A 16,470-nucleotide genomic window follows, 5' to 3' on the forward strand; every position below is an offset into this window, starting at 1 on the left:
AACATATTCATGACACGATCCTAAACCGGACGATCAGGGAATCCTAAATCATCATCGGTATAACATTCATATTGCTCTAAAGCATAACCTGTACATGCCTAGCATCATATCATAATCATAATCATATAATCTCATACATAATCATATTCATTCATTCATTCATTCATTCATTAGGTTAGCGTTGAACAAACAATCATTATCTTGATTCATTTTACGGAGAGCCCTGGAGTAACCCCGAGTACAATCCCATACATAACCGATGAAAACCTATCTAAGGTACATCAGACTTCCTCAGTGACGTGTGGGCCCCCTTGTGAAGCTTATCCCATTCCCACGACACCTACATCTTGCTTACTCAGTGACATGCGGACCCCCTTGCGGAGCTTATCCCGTTCCCATGGTGAGAACCCCTTGAGATCCCAACCTTGTGTGGATCACAAGAGACATGGCACCTACATCATTCATTATAGTCTTAGTCTTAATCATTCATGAAAGGTTAAACCTATACATGCTTACTCATTTACCTTGGATCCTTGATCAATCCGATTAGCGGTAAACTACATACTTGTTCATTCATGTTCATACTTATTCATAGTGGAGAGATTAACTTATTAATCCACACGGCTTAACATGCTTGCATAATCATTCTTGTTCATGTGCGAAGAGAATACATTAATCACTTTGCGTCTTAACATACATGGGATTCATGCTTTCATTCTAGTTCTCGACAAACTATGTCGAGACTCTACATTCATTCCCTTTCTTAGTTCATCACTACCCGAGTAATTCAGCTTAAACTCTCTTGTGCCATCCTTGTCGTACATGCTAAGATTGCCATGATTTTCAATTCAAGGATCATTTGATGTTAGGTGCATTGCTTAGATGTTGTTTTGGGGTTATAAAGTTGTAAATCGATGAAAGAAAGGCTTCAGATTGCACCACCGGCCCTAAAATGAGCCAACAAGCCAAAAGGAAGTTGGCCAGGGCAGAAACTTTCGCTATTAGCGAAATTATCTGGGCAATGTTCTGGAAATTTAGCTATTAGCAAAATATTTAGCTAATAACGACTTTCATCTGGGTAATTTCGCTAATAGTGAAATTATTTCGCTAATAGCGAGTTTCTTCGGGTCTGTGGTGCAGATTTTGCAATTTTGACCCAAAACTCGTCCAATTTGATCCTGCAATGCACCATACACATCCAACAACATATATTGACTTTAATAAACATATTACATGGCAATTTTATCATATAATCAACAAGAATTGCTTTGGGGGTGCTAAAATCATATCATACTAACTTAGCATAATTTCATAGTTTTCTCATAATTTAGAAAATGGGATTGCTCCAGCCCTTACCTCTTCCGTCTCAGGTATGGGAAGACCTCAGCATGGATTTTATCACCCACCTTCCAAACTCATTTGGACACACGATCATCTGGGTCGTGTGCGATCGATTGACAAAGTTCGTCCATTTCATCGCCCTCCTAACCAGTTTCACAGCTGAGGACTTGGAACAAAGATTCTCCATTGAAATCTGCAGGTTACATGGAACCCCAAAAACCATTATTTCAGATAGAGACCCATTATTCTTAAGCAAATTCTGGAAAGAGTTAGTTAAGGTTCAGGGAACTCAACTGAAGTACAACACAACATATCATCCCAAAAAAGACGGACAAACCGAGGCGGTGAACCGCACCCTGGAATCGTATCTCCGATGCTTCGTCAGGGACCACCCCCGTCGTTGGTATAAGTTTCTGCATCTGGCAGAATATTGGCACAATTCATCTTATCATTCTGCAATTCAGATGACACCATTTGAAGCTCTTTATGGCTGACACCCTCCTTCCATTCTAGATTACATTCCGAGTGGCACTGAGATAACCAGCCTACAAGACTCATTACAACAGAGACAAGAAATTATGAATCTTCTAAAAAGAAACCTTTAGAAAACCAAAAAGCAGATGGAACTACATGCTAATAAAAAGAGAAGAGATTATACCTTCCATGAGGGCGATCTGGTGCTTCTCCGTTTACAACCTTACTGCCAGAGCACAGTCCACTGTCGTCTCTCTTAGAAACTGTCTCAAAGGTTTTTCGGACCCTTCAAAGTGCTAGAAAGAGTGGGATCCGTAGCCTACCGACTGGATCTTCCCACCGACTCAAAGATACACCCAGTAGTGCACATCTCCCTCCTACGACCTTTTCACAATGAGGACTTACCACAACAACTCACACCCCTACCTGAGTTATCTGACGAGGAGGAGGAGACCTCATAAAAGGTTGAGCCTCATAGAGAGTTAGCACACACCAGCACAAAAGAAAACATTGAAGCAATGAAGGGTACATCAGAAACAAGAGAAGAAGAAGTGGAGTTCTCATCTGGAAGAAAGGACTTCAGCAGATCTAATACCACTTTAGATCCACTTACCCCCTTTACTTCAAATATTCCTCTGCCCTCAATTCACTCTCAACCCTCCGATTTACCTACCATTAAATCCGGGCCTTCTATTCAAAAGACAACCTCACATGGACAACTCCCATCCACTCAGCTTCCCACCCTGTCACACGCGCCCACAACTCTCAACATCTCAGACCCACTTTCCAACACACGCGTGCTCACACGCCCAGTAAGGATTCACCCACTAATCCAGCCACTCGTTGCTCACCACGTGGCGGGTCAAACCTTGAGGACAAGGTTTTCATCGACAAGGGGAGTATTGATAGCAAGAAAGAATTGGGGACCAGCAAAATTCCAAGAGAGACTAAGGCACCAGTCTGGATGAAAGATTACTATCGTTGTTAAAAGGGGTGTCAATAGTTATTATAGTCTTTATCTACTAGTAGATTATAATTATAAGGCCCATGGCCCATTCATGTATCTTTAACCTTAGCTATAAAAGCTAGAAACCGTGTATGAACAGGATATGAATGATTTTGAATGCAGCTTTTATGTTTATTCCTCTTTCAGGTATCCTATCCTAGATTGGAAGAAGATAAATTGTTTGTTAAAATAACGTGGAGATCTTGACAGCTAATTTCCACAATATTCTCTCTCTCTCTTATTTATTTTTATCAATTGAGTGGATTCAATTTCTTTTTCCAACCTCTCAAACCTTAAAAATTTCATCTTTCATACTATCCCACTATACCATTTTCTTCAAACAACCTCAAAAATCCAATTTTTAACTATGATGTTTGTTTTGTCTTCTGTTTCACTAATTTTCCTTCACAGGTTATCTAGCTTAATTCATGTAATATTTATTCTTGGGGTTTTAGCTTCATTGGTTTGGAGAAAAATCACAACTTCTATTGTCGATGAGTCCAAGGAGAAACCCAATAACACTTTGTTTAAAGTGACAAAGTTTTGTTCTATTGGTTTTTCTTCTTTCAATTTTGTTTTGTTTCTCTTCAATTACTTTTACTGGTATGATAGTGGTTGGTCAAAAGAAATGATTGTTACCCTTTTTGATTTAGCTCTTAAAACAGTTACTTGGTGTGTTGTTTATGTTTGTCTCCACAAAGGGTTCTTCTTTTTCTTGAGTTCAGGTCAAAGAAAAAGAAAGTTCCCATTTTTCTTCAGAGCTTGGTGTGTTTTCTATCTTTTTGTTTCATGTTATTGTTTTGTGGTCGACATTGTTGTTCTTTATGAAAATCACGTTGAGTTAACGGTTCAATGCATGGTTTCTGATGTGGTATCCTTTTGTGTTGGTTTGTTCTTTTGTTATGTCGGAAATTGTGTGAAAAATGAGAGTGAAGAAAGCGATGAAACTATTCACGAGCCTCTTTTGAAAGGTGATGCACATGGTGGTAACGGTAATGATAATGGTAATGCTTTAGAGTTAAAAGAGACTAAAGGGAGTGACACTGTTACTCCTTTTTCTAATGCTGGACTTTGGAGTCTTCTCACCTTCACTTGGGTGAGTCCACTTATAGCATTTGGCAATAAGAAGACATTAGACCTTGAGGATGTTCCTCAGCTAGATAGTAGAGATAGTGTGGTTGGAGCTTTTCCAATATTCAGAGACAAAATTGAAGCTGATTGTGGTGCAATCAATAGAGTAACCACACTTAAATTGGTTAAGTCATTGATAATGTCAGGGTGGAAAGTGATTCTTATAACTGCTTTTCTTGCATTGGTGAACACTTTTTCTACTTATGTTGGTCCTTATCTTATTGATTCTTTTGTTCAATACCTTGACGGAAAAAGGTTATATGAGAATCAAGGCTATGTGTTGGTTTCTGCCTTTTTCTTTGCAAAGCTTGTAGAGTGTTTAACACAAAGGCATTTGTACTTTAGGTTGCAGCAACTCGGACTTCGAATCCGTGCACTGCTTGTGACGATGATATATAATAAAGCCTTGACACTTTCATGTCAATCAAAGCAGTGTCACACTTCTGGAGAAATTATCAATTTCATAACTGTTGATGCCGAAAGAGTTGGTACTTTTGGCTGGTACATGCATGATTTGTGGTTAGTAGCTTTGCAAGTTACATTGGCATTGTTAATTTTGTATAAAAACATTGGACTTGCGTCAATTGCTACTTTTGTTTCAACCGTCGTTGTTATGTTGGCAAATGTTCCATTGGGATCATTGCAAGAGAAGTTTCAAGAGAAGTTGATGGAGTCAAAGGATGCTAGAATGAAGACCACATCTGAAATTTTAAGGAACATGAGGATCCTTAAACTACAAGGATGGGAAATGAAGTTTCTATCTAAAATAACTGCGCTCCGGGATGCCGAACAAGGCTGGTTGAAAAAATATCTTTACACTTCAGCCATGACTACATTTGTATGTGCACCTACATTCGTATCTGTGGTTACTTTTGGTACTTGTATGCTCGTAGGGGTTCCACTTGAATCAGGGAAGATTTTGTCAGCACTTGCAACATTCAGGATTCTTCAAGAGCCTATTTATAATCTTCCAGATTTAATTTCAATGATAGCACAAACTAAAGTTTCTCTTGATAGGATTGCGTCGTTCCTTCGTCTTGATGACTTGCAGTCCGATATTGTCGAAAAGCTTCCTCGTGGTAGTTCTGATACAGCAATTGAAGTGGTTGATGGGAATTTTTCTTGGGATTTATCTTTCCCTAGTCCAACTTTGCAGAACATAAATCTCAAAGTTTTTCATGGTATGAAGGTTGCTGTTTGTGGTACTGTTGCATCAGGAAAGTCTACTTTACTTTCTTGTGTACTGGGAGAAGTACCAAAGATATCAGGTGTTGTTAAGATTTGTGGAACAAAGGCCTATGTTGCTCAATCACCATGGATTCAAAGTGGCAAGATAGAGGATAATATATTGTTTGGCAAACACATGGTTAGGGAAAGGTATGAAAAGGTACTTGAAGCATGTTCCTTAAAGAAGGATCTGGAAATGTTGTCATTTGGTGATCAGACGGTTATAGGCGAGCGCGGAATAAATTTGAGTGGTGGACAGAAACAAAGAATACAAATTGCTCGTGCTCTCTACCAAGATGCTGATATCTATCTATTTGATGATCCTTTTAGTGCTGTGGATGCTCATACAGGATCTCACCTTTTTAAGGTAACTCATTTTCTGTGTTTTGTTTATTATTATGTGCAATATAATTTGGCTATTCTATTTTTTGTGCATATTACAAAATACTTATCATGATCTTACATACACACGAGTCACATCTTGAATTGATACTTAATTGAACTCATTCAATACAAATATCTTATGTGCATCTCTTTAGACACAAATCTCATCTTGAATCCCGATTCACTATGATGAATCCTGATTCAATTGGTGAACTACTACCTAAACTTAGTGTAGCTAACCACTTTTTTTATTGTCAATTTTGTATAACCAAACATTTTTCTCGTCATTTGATATATGACTTGAATTATTTTGAGGTTCATAGATATGATATACCAGCTTATAAAGTGACATAATTTTATTGGCAACATATTTTACAATTCTTAATAAGATTCAATTCACAATTCAGAAAAAATGTGTTCCGGTTCATGATTTGAATCATTATTTGATAATTTATAGTTTCTTGGCTTAACTTTTTTGAAGTGTAGTTATTTCCAACAGTATGACACTTGTATAATCAATTTAGAAAGTGAAATTGTCTGTTTAATTGTGTTGCAGGAATGCTTGCTTGGGGTTTTAAGCTCAAAAACAGTTGTTTATGTTACTCATCAAGTGGAGTTCTTACCTACTGCTGATCTTATATTGGTGAGTATTTGTCATAGTTCTATAGTCATTAATTTATAATGATGGATTTTCTTTTAACCTCTTTTTTTGCCCTTGTTATATAGGTCATGAAAGATGGAAAAATTACTCAAAGTGGAAAGTATGCCGATCTGCTTAACATTGGGTCTGATTTTATGGAACTTGTCGGTGCACACAGAGAAGCTTTGTCCACACTTGAATCATTGGATGGAGGAAAAGCATCTAATGAAATAAGTACATTAGAACAAGAAGCAAATATCTCTGGCACACATGAGGACGCAAACGAAGATGAGCAAAATCTTAAATCAGATGATAAAGGCGAACCACAAGGCCAACTCGTTCAAGAAGAAGAAAGGGAGAAAGGTAAAGTTGGATTTTCAGTGTATTGGAAGTATATTACAACTGCATACGGGGGAGCTCTTGTACCATTCATATTATTGGCTCATATTCTTCTTCAAGCTCTTCAAATTGGAAGCAACTATTGGATGGCTTTGGCAACTCCAATCTCAGCCGATGTTGAGCCACCAATTGAAGGAAAGACTCTTATAAAAGTCTATGTTGGTTTGGCCATTGGAAGTTCTTTATGCATTCTTGTTAGAGCGTTGTTACTTGTTACAGCTGGTTACAAGACAGCTACTATACTCTTCAATAAAATGCACCTGTGCATTTTCCGTGCCCCGATGTCGTTTTTTGATTCTACTCCAAATGGACGAATCCTCAATAGAGTATGTCATACTGGCATTTTTTCCATTTCTCGCCCATTTGATTTTCATAGATATGATTTTTGCATCTTCAGTTGCTTTATCCTTTAGAATACTTTGTTGCTTGTTTTTATTTTTTTACCTCTTATTCATCTAAGTTGTCTTGCAGGCTTCTACTGACCAAAGTGCAGTGGATACAGACCTTCCTTATCAAGTTAGCTCATTTGCCTTTTCCATGATCCAGCTTCTTGGAATTATAGCCGTGATGTCTCAGGTTGCATGGCAAGTTTTCATTGTCTTTATACCCGTAATAGCAGTCAGCATTTGGTATCAGGTATTATTTGGACCATCATGGCTTTAACATCAAGATTATATACCATTTCTTCATTTACAAATTCGAACTCCATTCTATAATAATATATGAAGCTTATCAACCATGGAAATTGTAATCTGCAGCGATATTATTCACCATCAGCCCGTGAACTGTCGCGTTTGGGTGGAGTATGTGAAGCCCCAATTATTCAACACTTCGAAGAAACAATTTGCGGTACTTCAACCATTAGAAGCTTTGGTCAACAGTCAAGATTTCATGAAACAAATATGAAACTGACTGATGGGTGTTCTCGGCCAAATTTCAACATTTCTGCTGCTATGGAATGGTTATCTTTCCGCTTAGATATGTTGTCTTCCATCATATTTGCCTTTTCCTTGGTATTTTTGATATCGATTCCACCTGGAATCATAAATCCAGGTACGTAATTCATGTCCGGTATCGTATATCAATAAATATTTACGCTGCTTGTGTAATCAGAAGTTGAGCATAATTTTATATCTCGTGTCATTTTTATGATTTTTTTAGGCATTGCTGGTCTAGCTGTTACCTATGGTCTAAATTTAAACATGATACAAGCTTGGGCGATATGGAATCTTTGCAACTTGGAGAACAAAATTATATCGGTAGAGAGGATACTTCAGTATACAACCATTCCTAGTGAGCCTCCCCTTGTTTTAGAAGAAGAAAAGAGGCCAGATCCTTATTGGCCTGCATATGGCGAGGTTGATATACGGAACTTGCAGGTAGCTGGAATTTTTCTCCTTGTTGCTTCCTTTTAAATATGTTTTTGGTTTCGCTTTCGTTCATTTTGTGGCCAATTGATTTTTGAAATTCATGCTAAGGTTCTCTTAAATGGTTTGAAATTGGCTTATGAATTGTGCTTTGGATACAACATACTTCATAGCATTTATAAGATGTTTGTGCTCCAAATCACCATTTGTAATGATTTGTTGTCCATGATGAAGGTTCGATATGCTCCACATCTTCCGCTCGTGTTGCGTGGCCTGACATGCACGTTTCGGGGAGGATTGAAAACTGGCATTGTTGGTAGAACAGGAAGTGGCAAATCAACTCTTATACAAACATTTTTCCGACTCGTTGAACCTACTGTTGGGGAAATTATCATTGACAGCATCAACATCTCTACAATCGGACTGCATGATTTGAGGTCTAGACTAAGCATTATTCCGCAAGATCCAACAATGTTTGAGGGGACAGTGAGAAGTAATCTGGACCCCCTTGGAGAGTACACCGATGAACAAATATGGGAGGTGTGTATGTATTTTTTTTATTTGTTGAAAAAAAAATGCAATGACAGTGACATTTGGTTTTGAGCAAAATTTTATACTTTTAAAGAAGATAATCTGGACCCCCTTGGAGAGTACACTGATGAACAAATATGGGAGGTGTGTATGTATTTTTTTTAGTTGTTGAAAAAAAAAATGCAATGACAGTGACATTTGGTTTTGAGCAAAATTTTATACTTGTAATTATTCTTCAAATACTGATTTATCTTCTTTAAAATAGGCATTGGATAAGTGCCAACTGGGAGATGAAGTTAGAAAGAAAGAAGGAATGCTTGACTCTTCAGGTTTGTCTTGTAATTTTATTGAACATTAATACTCCTTGTTGACTTAAATATAAGCAAAAAGGTACATCTATTCGGCCCAAATATAGTATATAGTATTTACGTCCGGAAGGAGTATGTAGTGAATTTAGACCAGCTGATGTACATTATTGCTATATTTATGTTCAGATGGATTATATTGTATTTCTACTCACGAACATATTTCTAATGTGGAAGTTGATGATTTATAGTTGGTGAGAATGGTGAGAATTGGAGCATGGGTCAGAGGCAGTTGGTTTGCCTTGGTAGGGTTGTACTTAAGAAGAGCAAGATTTTGGTCCTTGATGAAGCAACTGCTTCGGTTGATACAGCTACAGATAATTTGATTCAGCAAACTCTTAGGAAGCATTTCACTGACTCCACGGTCATTACCATTGCGCATCGAATAACTTCTGTTCTTGACAGTGATATGGTTCTACTTCTTAGTCAAGGTCAGTAAAAAAACTTTTATTCGTGTTGAACTTTCGGTATCTTCAGTTCCTTGTTTCGTTTTCTGACATTTTTGTGTGTATTTCTGTAGGACTTATTGAGGAGTATGACTCCCCAAACACATTGCTAGAGGATAAGTCATCATCTTTTGCTAAGCTTGTTGCAGAGTATACCACGAGGTCCAACTCCAATTTTTGAGAAATCTGTTGAGGATAAGTTATCATTAGGGTTTTGTAATTCTTTTCTGTTAAGCATGTTTGATAGAAAAATGTAATATATATATACAAGAATAAGGCTATGAATGTCCAACTTCACCTTTTTTCCAAGGTTGAAGAAACTTTACTAGAGGGTAGAATTACAAAATGAAACAAAATCTAATTACTTTGAATGAGTAATGGTATCATGGAGCTATGGTTACTCAAATCATGAGAGTAATTGCATTATATATTCAAGAGAAATATAGTTGGAACCCCTTCAAAACCTATAATAACATATGTAGTTAATATAAAAACATATATTGAGCTAAAACCAACTGAGTGCACAAAATGCGACATTCTATAAATATCGACATTCTATAAATATCGCTAGGGTAGTGTTAACTTGTGCCCTTAGGGCACAAGTTAAGGTTCTAAAAAGGGAATTAAATAATAAATTATATCTTGAAAAGAGGAGATTTTAAATTTCTAGAACATTAAATGCACAATTTCCAACAAAAAGTTTCTATCTTTGATTTCTTAACTTGTGCCTTGAGGGCACAAGTTAACATTTCCCATATCGCTATGCCCCAAATCCTATGGTGCCACTATAGCCGAAATTTGACAGAACTTAAAAAGTATCACGGAGGAGCAGTAGTGATTTCTTAAAAGTTCGCTACGCTCAAAATGCTGTTGCTGATAGGACTGTCATTTGAAAAAAAATGAATGAGACGGATACCATACAACATATATATGTTGGTATTTGCCTTGGTATGAGAACAGTGTAACACAAACTATATTTGAGCTATGGACAACCTGTGTAAGAGTGACAACAAGAGTCAACAAAACTGAAACGTATTGAATATTCTCAAGTGTAGAGAAATAAACTGAAATATAACACACCATATATAGAATATCTTAACATACGAGATAAACAAGTCCTGCATATGAAACATATCCCTTTCTATAAAACTCCTTTCTTACCTCAGCTTGTGCTTCTTCCATCACCCCTAGTTCTTTACCATCTCAGACATCGCTCATAACACAATCCCTGATGATGTTTCACTACCAGTAGTAAGCAAGTCCTGCATATGAATTATCAGTCTATTACAATATAGGGAAATCAACTTGCATTTTCTTGTGTACAATTCATACAACCCATAAAACAAATTTGTTGATGTTTCTAAAAATTACCATATAAGTCAAGATTATATGTATTTTTGGCCTAAATATGTTGGAGTTTTTCATTTTTACTATCTGGAAATCTATTTTTGCTTATTAATCCATGATATTTCTAAAATGACTTCTTTTAGTCTAGATCGTCATTTGTTTATCTAAAAAATTGGCATTTAATCCATGATGTCTTGTGTTACCTATAAGGGGCAGTGTCATAAAAAATTGGCAAGCATGAGATTAAGATATACATAGATGAAAAGCAGTTCAAAATGAACGATCAAGGATTGTTGTCCATAAATGTAAGAGATCATGCATATTGACGTAGGTAGCACAAGAGATTGTTATTTGTATGTTGTTGATATAAAGAAAATGTTCAGTTTGTTGAAGTTACAAAAGATTATTGTCTTCTTGTTAATATTAGTACTTTTTTTTTTTTTTCTTTCTAAAGAATTGTTAATATTAGGACGTTAGTATCAGGAAAAATGTCCCGATGTATTTTTTCGTTTTTAATGAACACACCATGCTTTAAAGAAACTACATCATTGGGATATGTCCAATTGTCTTTCTATTGGATCATTGCTGTGTATTAGCATTCATCAAGGCACCGAAGTCCCACATCGCTCGAATTCAAGACATGAAGCCAAAACCTCTATTATATACAAGTCTAAGTGCTATTTCCCATTGCATCAGTTAACTTGCTTGCGTGATAAAGTTTCTTTGTTGGAAAATCGTCGGTGGTGATGGCATCCCCAAAATGAAGCCACCCTAATCGATGGTTTTCTACTTAAAAACTGTGACTAAGCAAGTAGTAATAAAGTGACAAAAACTAAATGGGATTACAGATGAACATATTCTAAGGTCTTAAGCCAACAACACCAAACCAAACTAAATGGGATTACAGAACAAAAGTAAATTATTTCATTCATCAAAGTTGTTTCAATACACGATGAAATTTAATAATTTTTTTAGCAAATAGTTAAAGACAATGGCGCTCTTGTTAACAAGTGAACAAACATTGTTGGCTCATCTCCTAATAAAATTTACAATAAATTTGATAATAATTGTAAAAAGTCATACAAGCATAAATAATAGCACCAAATTCAGACGGGGATTGGAACTATCGGCAACTCCATGATAAAAAGGATTTTGCGTTAACCTTTTGCACAACTGTAAGTATTGTGTCGGTTTATAAAAAAATATTGTATCAAACCACACAAACCGCATATTATATTCCAAAAATTGTAAATAACAGTTTGAAAATATAAAGAAAAGTTGTGACGGGATTAGATTTCAATGACTATTCATTTAATGGTTCTTCTTGATAGATTATATACTTTCTAAGATTCAAAATAACTCCACCTATTCCTCTTGATTGATTGTGGAGTGGAAATCAAAAGATGCTAGAATTGAAAACGGAACTTTATTAATTGCTTACATTTTGTAAAACCTTATCAGACAAATGACCCAAATGAAAGTGCCGTATAATGGATTTATTACAATCTATAAAGTTGCAAAGTAAAGGGAAAACAGAAGTTGAATTTGCATGCAAATCAAATCATACTGAGGCAGAGAGACATTTGAATTAGCAGCTTGAAAGAGTTATAAAACGTGGTTCAAGTTACTATAGTGTTAAAGCTTGTTCACCTTTGGATGAAGGAACTGCTGTAAACTGATTTGCCAAAGCTTGATCAGGTTTCCAATTCTCGTATCATGGACATGTAATTTGAAGCATTTATCCTTGGCGTGACCAAGAACATCACAATTATCACAAGGACGATCTTTCTTCCCAGTCTTACCCTTCAAACCACTTGCAGTTTGGACAACAAAGGTGAGTTGTTCAAAAGCTGATGTGTGAGAAGTGCCTACCTTTTTCTTCTCTTCTTGAACAACAAGAGAATAGACATCAAATATTGATTGAAGGGGATCCATCAAGAAATTGAGCACAGTTGCGTCTATGAGCAGGTCAATATTCACTAAGCTCCTCCCAAATAGCCTTAAGCTTAGTATAGTAAGCACTAACAGATAGAGTGCCTTGAGTAACATATATGAGCAGCTAGTTTATGTCGCAATTGAAAGACACGAGGACCATTATGCTGTTGAAAGCGATCTTGAAGATCTTCCCATATTACAGCTGCACTCGAAGCGTAGATCACATAGCAGCAAGATCTTTGGAAACTGAATTGAGCAACCATGAAGCAACAAGATTGTTGTTACACATCCGTGGATAGTGGTAAGGGTCATCAATCGAAAGCATGACATAATTGAATCGAACTAGAAAAATTGGGGAAAATTCACAGATCAAGGAAGAACAAGATAAGGAATGAATTTGAATTGAACAATCAAATGCGAAAACTAACTGATCAAGATGAAGAACGGGATCAAAATGCTTGCACTTGCTCAAGAATTAGAGGGTTTGCGGAAAGAAATTCTTCTGATACCATATCAAAGTAAGCAAGAATTGTATAGGGAAGAGAGCAATTGAGCTCAGGAATTATTTAGCCACTTCAATTTCATACTTACAACTTAATATGTAGATATATTTAATGTGTATGTAATATGTAATATGTAAGCTTTGACTAATTTCAACCTTCATGATAGATTTTGGAAAAGAAATTTGGAGTTGAGACCTGCAGCAGAGACTGAAGAAGTCCCACATCCGTTAAACTCATGAAAAACAGTTGAAAGATCTAATGTATGGGAATCTAGGTTAAGTAAGATATGTTTCCCATCTTCATGTGTAGAACGAGGATCTGTTTGGGAATTTGGACATTGTGCGAGCTTTGGCCTAAGCTACATCTCTCATAAGGATAAATCAATTTTAGAATTTTAGAATTTTTATAACAAAAGATAAAATGAAGTCAAATCATTTTCATATAAGCTAACAGTTAGTTCCGTTTTTCCCGACCGGAACTTCTGAAAGAACGGGAGGATGAAGGGGATATCGCCATTGCCTTTACATTGGCGAGGATTTTGTCAAACATACCAATTTCTAGAGAAGAACCAACAAGTTTGGTCACATTCGACATTCATGCCTTGCAGGTGTACTATTGGTAGAGTTGCTTTCTACAATTGTTTATAGGGGTGTGTTTGGGTGGAGTTGCAATTATATATATTTATGATTATGATTCTTGTCCTTCGCAATTCATTGCTTAATTGGATGCTAGCTAAATGTATGTATGACATTTAGTTGATTAGTTGGTTGATGCAATTTCTTTTGCCTTCAATTTTGTTGTGACCTTTCAAATTTTATAATACATGCAGTAGTCAACAATTATGTGAGAAATGTTGTTGTGGCTAAGAATAATTCTGTGAGAGTGATGGTAGTAGTCTAGGTGTTGGTGCCTACCATAGTTGAATCTGAGCATTGATAGCATCGTTTCATTTTTAACCGTTTTATAGGACTATCAAGTCATCCCCTCACTTGTGAAGTTCTTTGTAATTGTCTTTCTCTTGGCATCACTAGAAGCTATGTACAGCTGAATGTTTAGGTTGCAAAACCAGCTACATTTTACAATGTTTTTGCAGAAGCTGTTAATATGAAAATACAGAACATGAACACAATGACAGGGACATCGATATGTTGATTCTCCAAGAATTAGAGAGTTTGGCCTCTCCCTCCCAATAACCACTAGTCCCTTGTCATTCCTTATTTACCCCTAAACATAAACACACCATAACTGAGAATTAAAATAAAACATAACTGTCTACTGCTATAGGTATAATTTGTCCTCTCCTCTTATATTGTTTCTAACATAGCGTTATAGGATTTGAACAAATAAATAGGTATTGTTCCAAGATACATTATTTAGTATAAAATGTTGTCAAATATAGGTTGTACGTCATAATATTACATACTGTTAATCTAACATTAATATTTCTCAAATTTTGTAAAAGTTATAACTATTACATTGGTATTAGTCTAGACGCTACTAGTGTGAAAATGTACTACTGACTTGAAGCGACGGTTCTGTCTATTGGACTTACACAATGCATATGCATGTAGTTTGTGCAAAATTTCAGCAAGGAGATAAACAGATAGTTCGAACTAAGGAGGAAGATGTTAAGGGTCAACATATTTTGATTGTTGATGATTTGGTTCAGTCAGATGGAACCCTGATAGAGTGCCAGGTGTGAAACATTGGTCTGTGTGGATTCATACATGAGAAGATAATTGGAAGTTCTTGTGCTGTTTTATCTATTATTGAGAATGTAACTCAGGGAAATTTTTTCATTTTGCAGAAATTTTAACACCTCATGGTTCAGCCAAGAATAGTGCTTATGTGATTCATGTCATTTTTCCCTTAACTTATTTTTTGGTTTTGTTTTTGTACCTTAACTCTAATAACATAAAGGACCAGAGTGGTTGACGAAGGAAGAGTTAAGGTAACAAAACGAAACCAAAAAATAAGTTAAGGGACCAAATTGTAACGTTAATAACTTATGGGACCAAGATGTAACCAACAAATAACTTAAGAGATCAAATTGTAACGTTAATAACTTATGGGACCAAAATGTAGCCAACAAATAACTTAAGGGACCAAATCATTAATTAAGCCTAAATAATATGGTGTGTGGTAGTTCCTCTTAAAAAATATTATTAAGAATGTTTTGAAAATATTAAATTTTGGACTGTCATCATATCATTTTCCAACTTTGAGCTATAAGCTTGCAAGTGAATCAGAACATACTGAGATATCAACAAAATGTGTACCATCAATTCATGTTACAATTCTTCTGTCACAAGCAGATTTTTGTGTTCAAAATGCACATTCTTTCCGGCAGGGGTACAAAAGATCATCCAATTACTTCTTGATACATTGAGTTAGGTGAATAGTAGATCATACCTTGCAACATGGACTTTAAGAGCAGTGATAATACGAAAACTTAATCCGAAATTTCTTCTTCAACATACGAAATTCGTGACAAGGAAGAGGAAGAGGAACAAAGAGTCATAGAGAGGAAGGTAAGAGGAGAGAGGGTGGTTTTTTAATCAATTTTCTTCATACCCTTCTTGCTAATCATTGCTCCATTTCAAAGAAGGTTAAGTTCTTGTTAGAATTATCCCTTAATTGTTGGATCTAGTGATACATGTCCATCTTCTCTAACCAATTGTTAATATTATAAGGTGATGTTTAACAACTTTGAAACTTGTTATCTGAAGTGATATTATTTACCATCAACCTGTGAACTGTCACGTTTAGGTGGAGTATGCAAAGCCCCAATCATGCAACACTTTGCGAAAACAATTTCCGGTACTTCGACCATTAGAAGCTTTAATCAACAACAGTCAGGATTTCATGAAACAATTATGAAACTGATTGATGGGTATTCTCGGCCAAAGTTCATAATTCAATTTCGGTATAATAAATCAGACTATCAGTCAAAATTTACTCTGCTTGTGTATTGAGGAGTTGGGCATAATTTTTTATCCTGATTTCTTTCATTTTGCGGTCAATTGATTTTTAAAATTCATGCTCCGGATAGAAATTGGCTTATGAATTGTATCATAACATACTTACCTGACCCTATTACATTCAGAGTATTGCGAACCACAACTTATATCATATTCATTATAAAAAATATAGGCTTAAATGATCCATTGATCCCTTAATTAATTTCCATTTTTCATTTTCGTCCCACAAGTAATAAAACGTACCTTTTGGTCCCTTACATTTTTCTCCTTTTGCCAAATAAATCCAAACCGTTAAGTTTAACCCCAAATGTCTATGGTGGACCAACATTATAGATAGTCCACCATAGACCTTATTAATTTTTTCAATTTTAACCCTTTGATATTTGTCTAAGA

At 35.9% G+C, this 16,470-nt stretch overlaps 1 protein-coding gene across 4 annotated transcripts; it reads left to right on the forward strand.

The window, feature by feature from the left end:
- Positions 1–2,924: 2,924 nt before the first annotated feature.
- On the forward strand, positions 2,925–9,717 carry LOC146920995 (ABC transporter C family member 3-like). Of its 4 annotated transcripts, XR_015011971.1 has the most exons (11): positions 2,925–5,546; positions 6,120–6,206; positions 6,290–6,928; positions 7,074–7,238; positions 7,361–7,655; positions 7,764–7,981; positions 8,204–8,509; positions 8,595–8,644; positions 8,766–8,829; positions 9,057–9,296; positions 9,386–9,717. XR_015011971.1 is itself a non-coding variant. In XM_085714400.1 (10 exons), the coding sequence occupies exons 1-10, from the start codon at positions 3,189–3,191 to the stop codon at positions 9,490–9,492; spliced, it is 4,479 nt and encodes a 1,492-aa protein (XP_085570526.1). In that variant the 5' UTR covers positions 2,925–3,188; the 3' UTR covers positions 9,493–9,717. The 4 variants fall into 4 exon arrangements, 1 of the variants encoding a protein (XP_085570526.1); XM_085714400.1 differs by lacking the exon at positions 8,595–8,644; XR_015011972.1 differs by lacking the exons at positions 8,595–8,644; positions 8,766–8,829.
- Positions 9,718–16,470: the final 6,753 nt, after the last annotated feature.

This window comes from Medicago sativa, chromosome 5 (genome assembly GCF_051527215.1).
Source record: "Medicago sativa cultivar Bolivia chromosome 5, Bolivia_mono, whole genome shotgun sequence".
Classification (NCBI taxonomy): Eukaryota; Viridiplantae; Streptophyta; class Magnoliopsida; order Fabales; family Fabaceae; genus Medicago; species Medicago sativa.

Bases quoted from the DNA above. Each gene is read 5' to 3' on its own strand.
- LOC146920995 (XM_085714400.1), top strand. From the start codon at position 3,189: ATGATGTTTGTTTTGTCTTCTGTTTCACTAATTTTCCTTCACAGGTTA. The intron at 7,656-7,763 runs GTACGTAATTCA...TGATTTTTTTAG, and splicing joins ACCTGGAATCATAAATCCAG to GCATTGCTGGTCTAGCTGTT. The intron at 8,830-9,056 runs GTTTGTCTTGTA...GATGATTTATAG, and splicing joins AGGAATGCTTGACTCTTCAG to TTGGTGAGAATGGTGAGAAT.